This window comes from Tamandua tetradactyla, chromosome 3 (assembly GCF_023851605.1).
Source record: "Tamandua tetradactyla isolate mTamTet1 chromosome 3, mTamTet1.pri, whole genome shotgun sequence".
Classification (NCBI taxonomy): Eukaryota; Metazoa; Chordata; class Mammalia; order Pilosa; family Myrmecophagidae; genus Tamandua; species Tamandua tetradactyla.
The window spans coordinates 141501603-141517996 of NC_135329.1; the positions used below are offsets into that span (position 1 = coordinate 141501603).

The 16394-nt window shown below is 34.5% G+C and overlaps 1 protein-coding gene across 7 annotated transcripts in view; it reads left to right on the forward strand.

Annotated features, from left to right (window-relative positions):
* UBR3 (ubiquitin protein ligase E3 component n-recognin 3) overlaps positions 1-16394 on the forward strand; it is a 296599-nt gene that overhangs the window by 154342 nt on the left and 125863 nt on the right. For all 7 annotated transcript variants that reach the window (XM_077154105.1, XM_077154106.1, XM_077154107.1 and 4 more), the window contains 2 exons: positions 1372-1832; positions 12486-12574. In XM_077154105.1, coding sequence (XP_077010220.1) covers positions 1372-1832; positions 12486-12574 — 550 coding nt within the window. The remainder of the gene's footprint in view (positions 1-1371; positions 1833-12485; positions 12575-16394) is intronic.

A 16394-nucleotide genomic window follows, 5' to 3' on the forward strand; every position in this document is an offset into this window, starting at 1 on the left:
ATTTAATTTTTAATTGCTGGCAGCATGCCCATTTATTAAATTTTTTGCTTCTATGTCAATTAACTGATAAAATGAGCCCACAGAAATCTAAAATGCACTATATTGTGCATTTAGACTCATTTTTGAACATCAACTCGCTAATTGCATGTAGCTTATTTAATTAATTTTTAAAACAGAAATGCAAAATCTTAAAATGACATGCCAAATAACTTAATTTGAGTGCTTCTAGTCCTTCCTATCTAGATTTTTGGAATTAGCATTGAATTAGACATTTCTCATAGTAGAGTCTATTCACAGGAGCTTTCTTTGGTTTTGATATGTTTTTGCTGTGAATACCTTAAAAGGTTTTGATTAAAATGCTGGAACCTTTGTAAGAGCGGCTTTCCCTGTAATGCTGGTAGAGAGTACTTTAGAAAACAGTTTGGCTCTTAGAAAAATAGTTTATATTGTAATTTGACTCGTAAAAGCTCAACTGTTATTGAAGCATCCTTCCTATGCTAGCTTAAAAACATTAACGAAATCCATTAAACTGACTCATACCTTAATTAAAAGATGTTTTTCAAGAGCCCTAGTACAGTTTGACTAGTGTAGCAAGAAGGCTATAAGAGAAGTTGAGAAAAGTAGTTAAAAAAAGTTTCTGTTCAAACAATAGTTTACAATGATATTGAAATATGAAACAGACCAATTTGAGTTTTTATCTTTACATTTCAATTTAGTAACTTTAAGCACTTATATAAGAATTATCAAACTTTTCAAGTTCCTTAAACATGAAATTAATTGCCAGTTCAGATTCATTACTTAAGATTAAAGAAAATAATTCATAATATTCCTAACTGGAAAATGTACAGTCTTTTAATACTCACTTCAAAGAGTATAGTATTCTTGATTCTATCCATGCTTCATCTCTTTTCCCTGACATATAGGACTAGAAGTTGAGAAAGAAGTGTTATTGTTGGTATTCTACTTTCTCCTCACTGCTGTTTTCAGTTGAGTGGGACTGAATCTATTTGAGAAAGATAGATGAGGGAAGAGATTTACTTAAAGAGTAAGTCTATTGATGGAAATAAAATTTATATCTTGTGGTATACAATATATATTTTGTGGCTGACATCCAATATATAGTCTTTAATAAAATATTTTTTAAAAATCATGGTTCAATCATATATTGTCTTGTTTTTTAAATATACATTTAAATCACCAAAACTGCCTTGAGAATTTAGGAAAGTGAGACTAGAAGTATGAATTTAAAAATATTAAGTACTTCTTTGGACTAAAAAATTCTCTTTGGAAAATATAGTACTAATATGTTTTTAAAATTGATGCTAAAAAGCTTCTCTTGATTTTTCTTTTTTTCTCTTTTTTTAATGGTAGCATTCTGGAACAGCTCAAGTTTTCAGCTTAGTAGCAGAGCGTAGAAAGAAATTTCAGGAGATCATCAATCGCAGCAGCAGTGAAGCAAATCAGGTGGTTCGTCCCAAAACTTCAAGTAAATGGTCTGCTCCTGGTTCAGCTCCACAGTTGACGACTGCCATTTTGGAAATTAAAGAAAGTATATTATCTTTGCTTATTAAACTTCACCACAAACTCTCAGGGAAGCAAAACTCCTACTATCCTCCTTGGCTAGATGACATAGAAATTTTAATCCAACCAGAAATTCCTAAATTCAGTCACGGAGATGGTATAGCTGCAGTAGAAAGAATATTACAAAAAGCTGCACTGCAAAGCAGAATGAACAAACGAATCATTGAAGAGATATGTAGAAAAGTGACTCCTCCTGTGCCACCCAAAAAAATCACTGCAGCAGAAAAGAAAACACTGGATAAAGAAGAAAGGTAATTTTTTATTTTTGATGTTTTAAATATATATGGTGCAGTTGAAAATGTGATATTTTTGCCTTTTTTGGTCATCTGAACCTAATTGCCTGGATATTTTTCAGCTATAGTCATAGCTGATTAGTTTTCACGATAAGTAGAACCAAACATGGTGCTTATGTGTGTAGAAAGCTGCGTTAGTTGGTGGGTAAGAAGACAAGAGTTTCTGATCCCAACATTAACTTACTACCCTAAATTTGTAGGCCCCTTTGAAAAATTTGTTACTACTATTATTGCTGTAGGGATCTAACAATTCTCTTGCTATTTAAAAAAATTATCAATTCAACTTTAAATGAAAATGGAAAAAATATTTCTCAAAACAAAAATTCAGCTGAAAAATATATATATATGACTAGTAATTATTTAAAAAATAATGTAAACACATCCTAATTATCTTATACCTTTAGCTTTTGGACCTTTAGGTTGCTAAATAATAATTATAAAAATATCTTTCTTTCCTTTTCCCTTTTGATTTTTTTCTTGGGATGATGATTTTTATAAGTGGGATTTGTGGGTCAAGGTCCATGAACGTGGTATAATTCTTAGCATGCATTGATTGCCAGAAGAATTGTACTGTTGTGTAGCTGTTTCCCAACAGTCTTGTGAGCATTACCTACCCTCCTATCATAAATACGGTACAGTGAATCTTGAAGGATTAAAATGTAATTCTCAAGTTCCTGGAAAGGATTCAATATTAATAAAAAGGAGCATACCTTCCAATGAATGGATATAAGCCTAAAAGACCCAGCAACATTAAAAAAAATTTCAATATATGAAATTCAGAATAGTCATAGGTCAATTCCCTGAGGTTATAATTTCCCCTGAGGTTTGATTTCTTTAATGTTTAAACAGATTTTTCCACTAAACTAACAATTATGTGGAAGTCCTACATAACTTCTCCGTATGGAAACTTCAGAGGAATCATCTCAGTATTAAAATGAGAACCTTGATCTTACTGTCTTTGATGTGGGTAAAAATCATTGTCAACACATTCTTAGCTCGACTGCTGTTGTGAGCAGTAAGGGTAATGTAGCATTTAATATTTAGCTCTGTTGAAGGTACTGTCTACAGTAATTTTATGTCATATCCTTAGTTACTTTTAAAATAAGATACGACAAATGTGGCAAGATATTAAAATTGGTGGATTTGGGTGTTAGTGGGGAAGGTATATTGGAGTTCTCTGTATGGATTTCTGTTATTTTTGCAACTGTCCAGTAAGTTTGAAATTATTTCAAAATAAAAAAGTTTAAAGAAAAGACAGTTAAACAAAAGCAGTCTTATTGATTAAATGATCAGTAGAAGCCAACCTAAGATGGATATCACTTTATTGATCTCATTCTCCACTTTTGGGCACCAGCCAGGTTCTCTTCTATACATAGGGCACAGAATCATGTCCAACAGTGGACTCTTTAACTTCGAGGAGCTAATAAAATAACAGAGAGACAGACTAGTAAACACATATTGTTACATAGTATAATAAATACTATGTTACTTGCTCAGAGTGTTATCGGGAGCAGGCAAGATAAGACTAAGGTAACCAGATACCATTTAACTGGTACTTAGTGTATGAATGACTATAGGGAAGCGATAGAAGGATTTAAAATAAGGGAATAATAATAACAATCCATGCAAATGGATTAAGGTGGGTAAGACTGGAAATTGGGAAGCTAGGCTATTTAGAAATCTACGGATTGGAGTGTGTGGCGAGAGATTGAACTAAGGTGGTGATAGTAAAGAGAGGAGATAAATTTGAGCTTATTTAGCAGGTACAAAGTGGTCGCTTTAATGTGGGGGTGAGAGAGAAGTAATGAATGGTACCCAGATTTCCTGTTTACCAAGATACGGTAATACAGAAGAGAGCTCAGACTTAGCAATAAAATTGATAATGCTCAATTTTGAACATTACTGAGTTTGAGGAGGACATACAGGTGAAGTTTCCTAGTCAGATATTGGTGTGTGAGACTTAAGGGAGTATTCTGAATTAGAATTGCAGCTTTGAACCTAAAGGTAATAGTTGAAAGCTTATATATAGGAGAGTATGTATAGTAAGAAAATGGGAAGACTAATCTAGAACTCCAGGAATGAAGGAGATTGACTGAGGAAGAGTATCCAGAAAGGTGACTGAAAAGGGAAGGCTACAGTGGAGTAGGAGTAAAACTGGGGGAGAGTGGCATTGGAGAAGATTTAAGAGTTTGAGGTTCCAAAAGGAAGGGATTTATCAAGATTGTTAAGTGCTTTAAGGGCTCAGATAAGATTGGCAGTCCATATGATTTGATAGTTCGGAGGTCATCCTTTGGTAGCTGTACTAGGAACAATTTTAGTTGCATATATAGTTGTGCTTCATTTCTGATATCATTAAAAGTCTTTTACAGAAAATTCATCTTGAAAGTATCAAACCAGAAACCTATATTAAAAATTTAGGAACATTCCTTTTTTTTCTCGTAGGACTTAATAAACAGGAATTTTTACAAATAATTAATATTTAATAGATGATAGTTTATTAATTTTGAATTAGTAGTATAGCATAGAATTTAATAAATTTATTGATAAAATTAGAAGGTTGAAACAGGGTAGAGTTTGATTTTTGTTAACCTCTTCTAAATTGGTGGTCTTTCCTTCTGGTTATATAATAGTCTTTTTTTTTTTTTTTAAAGAAAGGTAAACATTCAGTGAGTAAGTTTCCTTTCTTTGGTTAAAGGTATTTTGTAGTTGTTACTGATAATAGATGTAATTCTGGAGGATGTAGTTCAGATGCTCTTTGTTACAAAAGGCCTAAGGCTGTTGTGATGATTAAAGGCTTTCCTTGTGGGAGATTTTGTTTCCTTTAGGTGGTGATGATGTTGATGAGTACTTGAAACTAATTCTGTAGCAGACAGCTAAGGATTAAGATAAATCTGCTTGAATCTCACTGTGCTTCTCATATCATCTTTTCTTAATTTATTTGCAATTAAGTTTCTTAATAAAAGCGGAAGCGATGAACACTTATGAATGATGATCCATTACTGGGGACTTTACCTGTAGATAAACTTGGCATCATTCTCATAATAGATTTACTCCATAGAAAATATGATGAAAAAGGGAACCTTAGATGGCTGTAATAATATTCAACCTCAATGTCTGGGGCACCTCAGGGACAATAATGGAAAATTTCTGAATTATACATTAGAACATGTTTGTTTCTTTTGTTAATGGTCTTTACATTTATGCCAGTTTTAGAAAAGGAATAACCTAGATTAAGAAAAAGTTCACACAGGCAAGATAATACTAATGATTCTCTTTTTCTGGAGATAATAGAAGGCTAGTATAGAAATGCATTTTAATACTAGTGTCAAGCAGTTACTTCTGAGATTTTCCTATGTTTGATATATTTATTTGTTATTTGAAATGTACTTTTATGGACATATTTATTCAAAAGGTAAATGTACATGTTTAAAGATGAGTGATGGAGTGACATACTGACTATTTTAACTAAAAAAAATACGAGACCATATATAGTAAGTTTACGTAAAAATACTGTTTTAGTTTCTTAACTGCTAAAGCACATACCATGCAAAGGTTGGTGTTCTAGTTTGCTAGCTGCGGGAATGCAACACACCAGAGACGGATTGGCTTTTAATAAAAGGGGATTTATTTTGTTAGTTCTTCAGAGGAAAGGCAGCTAACTTTCCACTGAGGTTCTTTCTTACGTGGGAAGGCATAGGATGGTCTCTGTTGGCCTGTTCTCCAGGCCCCTGGGTTCCAACAACTTTCCCCGGAGTGACTTCTTTCTGTACCTCTAAAGGCCTGGGCTGAGCTGCGAGTGCTGAGATGAGGTATGCTGAGTTGCTTGGGCTGTGCTATGTTGAGCTCTGTCATTTAAGCACCAGCCAATTAAGTCAAACATCCTTCACTGTAGCAGGCCTGCCTCTTAGCTGACTGTAGATGTAATCAGCAACAGATGAGGTTCATTTACCATTGGCTCCTGTCCACAGCAACAGAACTAGGTGCCTTCATCTGGCCAAGTTGACAACTGAATCTAACTACCACAGTTGACTTAAACAATGCAAGTTTATTGACTCATAGCTTTGAGGCTAGGAGAAGTCCAAAATCATCAAGGCGGTGCTTTCTCCCAGCTGGCCATGGTATTCTGGGACTGGCTGCCAGCGATCTTTGGTCCTTGAATTTTCTGTCACATGACAATGTACATGGTAGCCTCTCCTGACTTCTCTTCTGGGTCCCTATTCTTCCAGCTTCTGGCTGCTTCCTGTGTCTTTCTCTGTCTCTATGGCCTTCCAAATAAGACTTGTAGTGATAGGATTAAGACCTATCCTGATTGGTCCATACCTTAACTGAAGAAACTTAATCAGGAGGTCCTATTTACAATGGGTTCACACCCGCAGGAATGGATTAAGTTTAAGGATATTTTTTTTTCCTGAGTACATGGCTTCAGGCTACCACCACATGTATCTTCAAAGTAGTGATATAGGAGACCAAATATGTATTCTATCAATGCTGTTGTTGCTCACGACATGTCATTTTTTGAGGTTTCTTAGAATGCCTTGAGAAGCTGTAGCAAATTTTTATTTTGTTCCCGTTTCTTCCATGGTGGCAGGTATTTGCCTATTGAGGATGAATTAAATATTTTTAACATTTTATTTTGAAGCAATCGCATATATTTCAAGGACGATACAAAGAACTTCCTGAACTACTTCAAAGTAAATTGCTGAGATGATGCCCCTTCATTCTGGAATACCTTAGTTTATAATAAGGGCACCTGCTTTTATAAATTCTTAGTTTTCCATTGAAGTTTTAACAGTTGTTCATTCACGCACACACACACACACACACACACACACACATATACATATATACATACATATACATACACCCATTTTATAGCAGAAAGATCCAGTCCAGAACCACATGATGCATTTAGTTGTCTTGTCTCCTTAGTCTCCTTCAGTCTGGGATAGTTTCCAAAGTCTTTCCTTTATTTTCATGACCTTAGCCCTTCTGAAGATTACAGGACAATAACATTGTAGAATGTCCTTTAATTTGGCCTTGTCTGATATTCCCTTAAATTGTCTGATAGTCCCTTGTGCTTAGATTCACGTTATGAATCTTTGGCTGAATATCAAAGAAGTGTTGCTGTTTTCTTCTCATTGCATCCTGTCAGGTGTCTTCATTTTGTTTCATTACTGGTGATTAACCTTAATCACCTGTCAAACTGTCAAGTTCCTCTTTTTTCTCCTTTGTAATTAATACATAAGTTATGGAGAGATACTTTGAGACTATGTGATATTTTGTTCCTCATCAACTTTCAATTTATTCACTCATTTATTTATAGCAGTATGGACTCACAGATTCTTATTTTATTTTATGGATTATAATCCTATATGCTTGTCATTCATTTTGATTGCCCGGCTTGCTTCAGATTTGGCCAGTGGGAGCCCCTTCAAGGTGACTTCTTTGTCCTTTTGCCTTATACCTGTTATTCTTTGAGCATTTTCTTATTTTCTGGGGCAACAAGATGTTCCAGGTTCATCTAACTATATGTACTGAAAACTATGAGTTCATTCTGTCATCTCCAATTTTAGTCCAACACTTGAAGGGTCGTTTTTGTTTTCTCTCTTCCCATATTTATAACTATTCAAATCTACACTGACAAACCTGGCACCCATTGTCCTCAGTATGTATTACTTTTTCTTTGTAATCAATTCCCTTGTATCTAATCAATTTCCTATACTTTTCTTCCATATGAATACTTTCCTGTGCTGGATTGTTGAATCCTGACAACATGTGTTAGGACACTGTTGCCGTGCTCCATGTTCAGGAAGGGAAGAGAGGGGAAGGGTGGATTTAATTTTTTGAAATGGCCAATGCCATTGACTTAATGATATTTGAGAGTAAAGTGAGTGAACAACCTGCATCATCATAATTTGGCTCAAAAACTATAAAATTGAAAATTGTTGTTATAAAGTAATAAAACAGGTTTTCTTATGTTGGTCTTAAATTGTCTTTAAGTCAAATATTTAAGAAAGAACAATAAAAATCTTTTGTGAATCATTGGCATAACTATGTTATTTTCCATGGTAAAGTGGACCACAGACTTGACTTCATATAGATGCACCTTCTATTTAGTTTGTGATTATCTCTACTAATTGGATGGGAGCAATGTGTGAATAATTCAAAAATTACTATTAACTTTTCGTCAATCTAAATTCTACATGCTATATCCTTGGGTCATTTCAGATTATTAGAAAAATATTTTTAGGTTTCCCATAGAAATGACATCATAGAATCTCAGTTAATCTAATGCTTTGACTTTTATAGTGTATAGCTGTATAGATGGTCATTTAAAGATACTGCCATGGAATATTCTGTACATTACGTGTTTTTTAAAAAATGTTTTTATTGAGAAATCATCACACACATACAGTCCATACATAGTCTATAAACAGCAGCTCACAGTGTCATCACATAGTTGTGTATACATCACTATGATCATTTCTTGAACATTTGCATCATTCCAGAAAATGAAATAAATACATCCCCCTCCTTCTCATTAACCACTAGTATTTCAACCTACCCTTTTTTTTAACCCTTCATTTTTTTATTTATCCTTATTTTTTTACTCCTCTGTCTGGATAAAAGGGTCATCAGACATAAGGTTTTCACAATCACACAATCACATTTTAAAAGCTATATATTTATAGAGTTGTCTTCAAGAATCAAGACTGCTGGAACACAGTTCAGCAGTTTCAGGTACTTCCTCCAGCCACTCCAGTATACCACAAACCAAATTGTAATGCGTAAGAATAACTTCCAGGATAACCTTTTGACTTTGTTTGAAATCTTTCAACCACTGAAACTTTTTTTTTGGTCTCATTTCTCTCTTCACCCTTTTGGTCAAGAAGGCTTTCTCAATCCCATGATGCTGGGTCTCAGCTCATCCCAGGAGTTTATAATGTCTTTTGTATCATGGGCTATGATAAATTAGTCTGAGTTTTAGTCAAGTAAAATGTTTGACTGTCTTGATGAACTTATTTATAACATTTAAAAAATATATATTTTTATTGGTTAATCTTCAAACACATACAATCCATACATGGTTTACGATCACTAGCTCACAGTATTATCACATAGTTGTATGTTCATCACCATGATCATTTTTTAAAACATTTGTTTCACTCCAGAAAAAGAAATAAAAAGAAAAAAGAAAAAACTCATATATACCATACCCCTTGCCCCACCCTCTCATTGACCACTGGTATTTCTGTCTATCCAGTTTATTTTACTCTTTGTCCCGCTATTATTTATTTATTCTTTATCCATATATATATATTTTTACTCACCTATCCATACCCTGGATAAAAGGAGCAACAGACACCACGTTTTCACAATCCCATAGTCACATTGTAAAAGTTATTATCTTTATACAATTGTCTTCAAGAATCAAGACTACTGGAACACAGCTCAACAGCTTCAGTTATTTCCCTCCAGCCAGTCCAGTACACCATAAACTAAAAACGGATATCTGTTTAATGCATAAGAATAACCTCCAGGATAACCTCATGATTCTGAAATCTCTCAGCCACTGAAACTTTATTTTGTCTCATTTTTTTCTCCCCCTTTTTGGTCAAGAAGACTTTCTCAGTCCCTTGATGCGGGGTCCAGGCTCATCTTGGGATTTCTGCTCCACGTTGCCAGGGAGATTTACACCCTTTGGAGTCATGTCCCATGTGTCGGGGACGGAGTGGTGCAGGGTAGTGAGTTCATCTGCTGAGTTGGTTTACAGAGTGAGGCCACATTGAAGCAACAAAAGAGGTTCTTTGGAGGTGACTCTTAGGCCTAATTTTAAGTAAGCTTAGCTTATCCTTTGCAGGACTAAATTTCATAGAAGCAAACCCCAAGATCGAGGGCTTGGCCTATTGTTTTGGTTGTCTCCACTGCTTGAGAAAATATCAGAAATTCTCCACACGGGGAAGTTGAGTATTTCCTCCTTTCTCCCCAATCCCGCCAGGGAATCTTGCAAATGCTTTTTTGTTCACTGCCCAAATTACTCTGGGATATATTGCTACATCACACTAACCTGGACAAACCAACAGAATCTCATGCCCTATTCAATATTCCATGTAGAACCACACTGACTATACAAGTTAAATTAGAATATACACTACCCCAAATATAAATTTTGCACCAGATAAACACCTCTTATTTTGGTCTCACAAAGAAGTTGAAGTTTTAAAATATGGGCCATATCTTCCTTTACTCTGTATTCTCTTTACTTTAGTCCTATCCAGATCAACTTCATTCATATATCTACTTGAAGTCTGATCACTTTTTTCAACTTTTTAAACAGTTCCTGTATCGGGTACTCCTGACTTTGACAGCTTTGTAACTCTAACTCTGAGTCTTAGGTATCACATAAATACCTGAAGTTTCTGGGAATGGCATACTTTTTAACCTTTTTCTTTTTCTTCTTCCTTCCCATCTCCTCTTTCTATTTAACCTTCCCTGCTGAGGATAAAATTTTCTGCTCACTGGTATTATTAGCATCCCATAATCCAGGGAAGCGTATCCCCCTTCTTTATTAATTTACCTTTATTTTCTTATTCTTATGATCCTATTGTATGGGTGTGGATTTTTGTTTGTTTTGTTTTGGCAACCAACCTAAAATTAAAATACTTTTTGGAAGTAGATAAAGAAGGAATAATAAATAGAGTATAGTGAATTAATCTAGAGGAATATTTATGCTTAGATTTGGAATTCAGTTCTATTATATTATATTGGAGTTGGAACTCTTTCAAATTTTTTTTTTAATTTTACTTCAAACAAAATAAAATGAACTTGAAATATTTCCCAGTAGAAACTGGAAAAGTTCCTAGCTTCTGCTTATTCTGTATCTGTTAGGTAAGACCTGTTTTTATTAGGTAACAATAAATCTGACTGTTCCTTTTTTTTACTTAATACAGTTTTTATTGAGATACACTCACATACCGTACAAACCATCTGAAGTATATGACTGGCTCATAGTATCATCAAGTAGTTGTGCGTACATCCCCATGATCAATTTGGAACATTTCCATTACTCCAGAAAGGAAATAAACATTAAAAATAAAACCCAAATCCATCCACACCCCTTATCTCCCCTACCCCCATTGAACCATAGTATTAGTGTGGTACATTTGTTAACTGTTAATGAAAGAATATTAAAATATTACTTTAACCATAGTCCATAGTTTGCAATAGGTACATTTTCTCCCATGTACCTATCTATTATTTTTTTTAACATTTGTTCCCCCTATTATTTATTTATTTTTAATCCATATGTTTTACTCATCTGTCCATACCATAAATAAAAGAAGCATCAGAGACAGGTTTTCACAATCGCACAGTCACATTGTGAAAGCTATGTCATTATACAGTTATCTTCAAGAAACATGGCCACTGGAATATAGCTCTACAGTTTCAGGCACTTCCCTCTAGCCTATCTAATACACCTTAGACTGAAAAGAAGAAAATCTGTATAATGTGTAAGAATAACCTCCAGGATAACCTCTCGACTCTGTTTGAAATATCTTAGCCACTGACACTTTATTTAGTCTCATTTCTCTTTCCCCTCTTTTGGTCGAGAAGGTTTTCGAAGTCCCTTGATGCTGAGTCCCAGCTCATTCTAGAATTTCTGTCCCATGTTGCCAGGGAGATTTATACCCCTGGGAATCACGTCCCATGTAGAGACGGGGAGGACAGTGAATTCGCTTGCCGAGTTGACTGAGAGAGAGAGGCCACATCTGAGCAACAAGAGAGGTTCTCTTGGGGGTGAGTCTTAGGCCTGATTTTAAGTAGGCTTAGCCTATCATTTGCAGGGATAAGTTTCGTATGAACAGACCCCAAGATTGAGGGCTTGGCCTTTTGATTTGGTTGTCCCCACTGCTTGTGAAGAGTATCAGGAGTTTTCCAATTGGGAAAGTGAAATTTTCCCCCTTTCTTGCCATTCCCCCAAGGGGACTTTGCAAATACTTCTTTAGTCCCTGTTTGAATCACTCTAGGATTTATTGGGGCATCACATTGGACAAACCTACAAAATCTCATGCCCTGTTCAAGTTTCCATGTACTTATGGTGTTCAGTTAACCTGTCCATATAAATTACATTAGGAAATGCACTAGTCAAAATATAAATTTTGTACCAAATAAAATTTGTTTGTTTTAGAATCTGACTGTTCTTATCTTCTAGATTTGCTATTATCTGGACATAGTTTATTCTAGCAACCAATTTAGTATTTATACTTGGGATTAAGTTTTTGATTCCTTGTTAAAAAGACTCTTCTTACTCATGCTGCCAACTGACATATACTTAGGAAATCATGTTGAAATTCATATTTTGAGCACTATTTTATTTATTTCACATTTTAAAGTAAAATCTTGGCTTTTATTTTTCAGTGACTCTTGATTCCTTTTAAAGCAGGGAGTCTTTTCAAGGACCTTGAAATCTTACATGGAACATAATACATGATACAGAAAACAGATTGCTCACAATTGTGTTGGGGCTTTTCATACTTATATACTCCTGAAAGATAGTAGACAAACCTTTAGCACATCTGTTACTTATTTCTTAATTTCTTTTTAATCTAGGCGACAAAAGGCTAGAGAGAGGCAGCAAAAATTGCTTGCAGAGTTTGCTTCACGTCAGAAAAGCTTCATGGAAACTGCAATGGATGTTGGTAAGTCAAATATGTTAGTTTAGATTTTCAAAATTACAGGGTACCTTATGTTTGTAAGGCCCACCCATTAAACATTTTCTTATTCTGATCTGTTTTCAGTGAGATTATCTATAGATCTTTAAAATAGTTTTCACATAGGTTTAGTGCTTCTTCCTGTTGTGACCCCGTCATTATTTCATAAAATCTGGTCTCACCTTCATTAGGAGTAGCATTAGTATTTTTACAATGAGAGGGCATGCCATAGTCTATATATGAGAAAAGATGATGGTAGATTGCTGTGAGTAAGCTTTTATAAACATTGAAGATTAATGTTGAAGAAATAGCTTAAATCTCAATCTCAGTCTTCAGTTACAGGATACTACCCCCGCCCCCCGCCCTGACTACTTTGTGCATTGCTGTGATTTTTTTTTTAACTTTTACACAAAATAGCTGAAAGGAAAATAAGCTAAAATCATGCATTTAATTAAAATACTTATACTTGTGTACATTCCAATTGCATATGCATTCTTACATACTTGTGTGCACACAACCAATGTCCAGCAGAGGTGTGGAGGGAGGGGCTAGTACAAATTTAACCTAATGTCTTCTAAACCATCAACAGTGCGATTTATGTTCAGAATATAACTTTGGTGAATAAGGAAAGAGTAAATTGTTTATCAGATTTACTTAATACCAATTGTTGACTTTTCCATATGAAAGATGAGGAGTTAGTTTATTGAAGCTTTTTGCCCACCTCTTCTTTTCCCTCTTATTTCCAAAAATTGATAATTGTATATTATTCACTTTTTGTGTGTTTAATATAATTATATCTGTTTAAAATAGTGAGTATCTTGAGACCCCTTCATATAAAATGAACTAAGAAGCACCCCTATCCTTCCTTTCATTTTTCTTTTCATCATCTCTACCTCCTGCCTTTGATCAATTACTTGCTTACTTTTAAATTGTCAAGGTTGCAAACATTTTGTTTTGCATTGACAAATCTTCCATCTAAAATGTGACTCTAAAAGTTGAAAAACAATGAATAGTATTAATATTAGTAGGAGTTTTTGAATGTTGTTGAGTAGAGAGCTAACTAATGTGGTAGGATTCTTTTTTTTTTTTTTTTGGAGTCCAGCGTCTAGATTCCTGGGCCACCTTTTAAGAAGACCATAATTAGCATCTTGTCAATTTTTGCCAAAAACCATACCACTGTTTCTCTTTGGGTGATGGCTGTTTTATATTGTTTATTGATTTTTCTGTAGTTTCAAACTGCCTTTTTTTCTTAACCAGTGTGCCTTTATAGTAGTTTTCTTTCCTCTCAGTCATGCTGTCCTTTGCCTGAAATTCTGTTCCATTCTGGTCCAGTTGCTCTCTGGGCATGCTGTATAGCCATTACCTTGGGACTTCCTTTCTTGTAGGCTGAATCCAGGGATTTCCTGTGCCTTATATCATTTTCCCTTTATTTTTTTCATCATGTTTTGTTGGATGACAGCCTAAAGTATATTTCTAATATGCTGGCATGGAAAGTAAACTTCTTATTCCTTACATGTCTAGAAAGAATATTCATTTGAGCTCATATCTGGTCATTTGGATGAACAGAATTTTAGATTAATATGCATATTTTGACACAGCTGTATAGTATTGCACCCCTATTTTTTTTTTTCCTTTGTATGCTGTATGGCATGGTCACATTTCATTATTTTTCCATGTGAGTATCTCATTATTGCAACACCATTTGTTTAATTTGTTTGTTTGTTTGTTTGGTTTGCTTGCTTGTTTGTGTTTTGGGGAAGTGCATGGAGCTCCCCTGTCTTCTGTCATTCATCTGATAACTCTCATAGCAGTATGAATCTTATTCCATTGTCGATGAGTATTTCCCCCCTTTTTCCTCTGACAGTTTTATGATTATCTGACCTTACAGATCTGAAATTTTATGATTTGTATTTATGTGTAGTTTTTTTTTTTTTTTCATTTCCTTGGTACTCACTGGGATTTTCAGTGAAGTCTCATATCTCTGAAGCTCTGAGAAATTTTTTTCCTGTGATTCCTTTGATAACTGTTGTAACCAATCTCTGAGATTGCCCTCAATGATCCCCACTTCCTGGTATTTAGGCTTTTATGTAGTCTCCTATATCGTGTGCTCAGTAGAACATGGCAGAATTGTGGCATGCCATTTCTCAGATATGGTTATGAAAGATATTATGATTTCTGTCTTTTTTGCCTTCTTTCTCTTGGATCATTTACTCTGGGGTAAGCCCGCAGCCATGCTGTAAGTAACCCTCCTAGAAAACCCACCTCACCTGGGTGGTGAGGAAGTAAGACCTTTTGCCAGCAGCCACATGAGTGAACTTGTAAGTCAGGCCTTTAGATGACCATGGGCCTGACTTGACAGCAGTCTCATGGGAGATCCAGAGCCAGCACTATCCAGCTAAACTACTTCTGGATTCTTGACCTACAGAAACTGTGTGATGCTAAATATTGTTTTAAGCGACTTAGTTTTGTGGTATTACAAATAATTATGACAATATTATTTTCCTTATATTTCTTCAATTTTATTTTTGTGATACTCCTTTTAGTTGGATGTTAGATCTCTTGAATTAATTTTTCATGTCTCTTCTCTTTTATATCCTGTTCTTTTTGCTTTACATGCTTAGAGAGTTCTTTTTTCAGTATCTTAATATGGTTATAGAATCTTTTTTTCAAATCTTTCAAATCCACCCCTAGTTATCCTTGATCCTTCCAGAATCACTTTTCTAATTTATGTTGGTCTTTCATGTTGATAGTTCTTATTTGCCTGATGATCCTTGGCTGTCCTGGAGAGATGATCTGGGTAGGTGGTGTGTGTTTTACTGAGAGTGTAAATAGGTTTGGTCCTAGTAGTTCTCTTCAGTCGTTGTACGTGGGTGAGGCATTTCAATGATCAGTCTTAGATTAGGGTGGAAAGATAGCCTGTTCAATGTTTGGGCCTAAAAGGCTAGAATGATAGAGTGCTAGCTAATGTGCTAATAATCACACTGATAGCTCCTAAGCAGCTGATTCAGTTTCTTTGGAGAAAAATAATCTGTTTCTTTTTTTTTTCCTGAGGTAAATGCCAAGTCACCTGAGCTCTATTCAGTCAGGGTTGGGGAGAGAATGTAGTGCTGGGTTGTGAAGTTCTGTCTACAGAGTTTCAATTAATTGTTTTGTTTTTAAAGGCATTTCATACTTATGACTTGTATCCTCTGTCTCACTGGCTGATTCTGAGCCCAGAATTGACATTAAGGGGCAGATCAATTCTACCTTATCTATAACTTTCTCATAGCATATATGTGATTTGTGCTTTTGTGGCTTTATGTGACAGCATGTTTCCATTTCCTCTAATATTTCAGAAATTTATTGAAATATCTCATTTATTGGTAAAATTCTCTCACTACTCCATCCTTTCTCTATATTCTTATGGGAATATTTCTTCATATATTTCTTTACTTTTCTTTTGCATGACTTTTAGAAATAATGAGACAAAAGTGTGTGTCAAAGTCTATATTCTTGACTTAGATACTTATTAATATGTATTACAATGTGCAAAGTTAAATTTTTACTATTATAGAAGAATTCAGTGTTAATTGTAGAAATTTAGAAAACATGAATATCACAAATAAGAAAATAATATTATATTTTTACTACCAGATTTCTTAACTTACACTGTATTGTTGCAGACTTTTTCTAAGTATACATGCATATAATCACATTTTTATAAAAAAATGAAGTAATTCTGTATGTGCTATTTTTTCTTATGAAATTTTTAAACGTGCAAAAGTTGTAAGAATTGTATGGTAAACACCCATATACCATCTAGTTAACA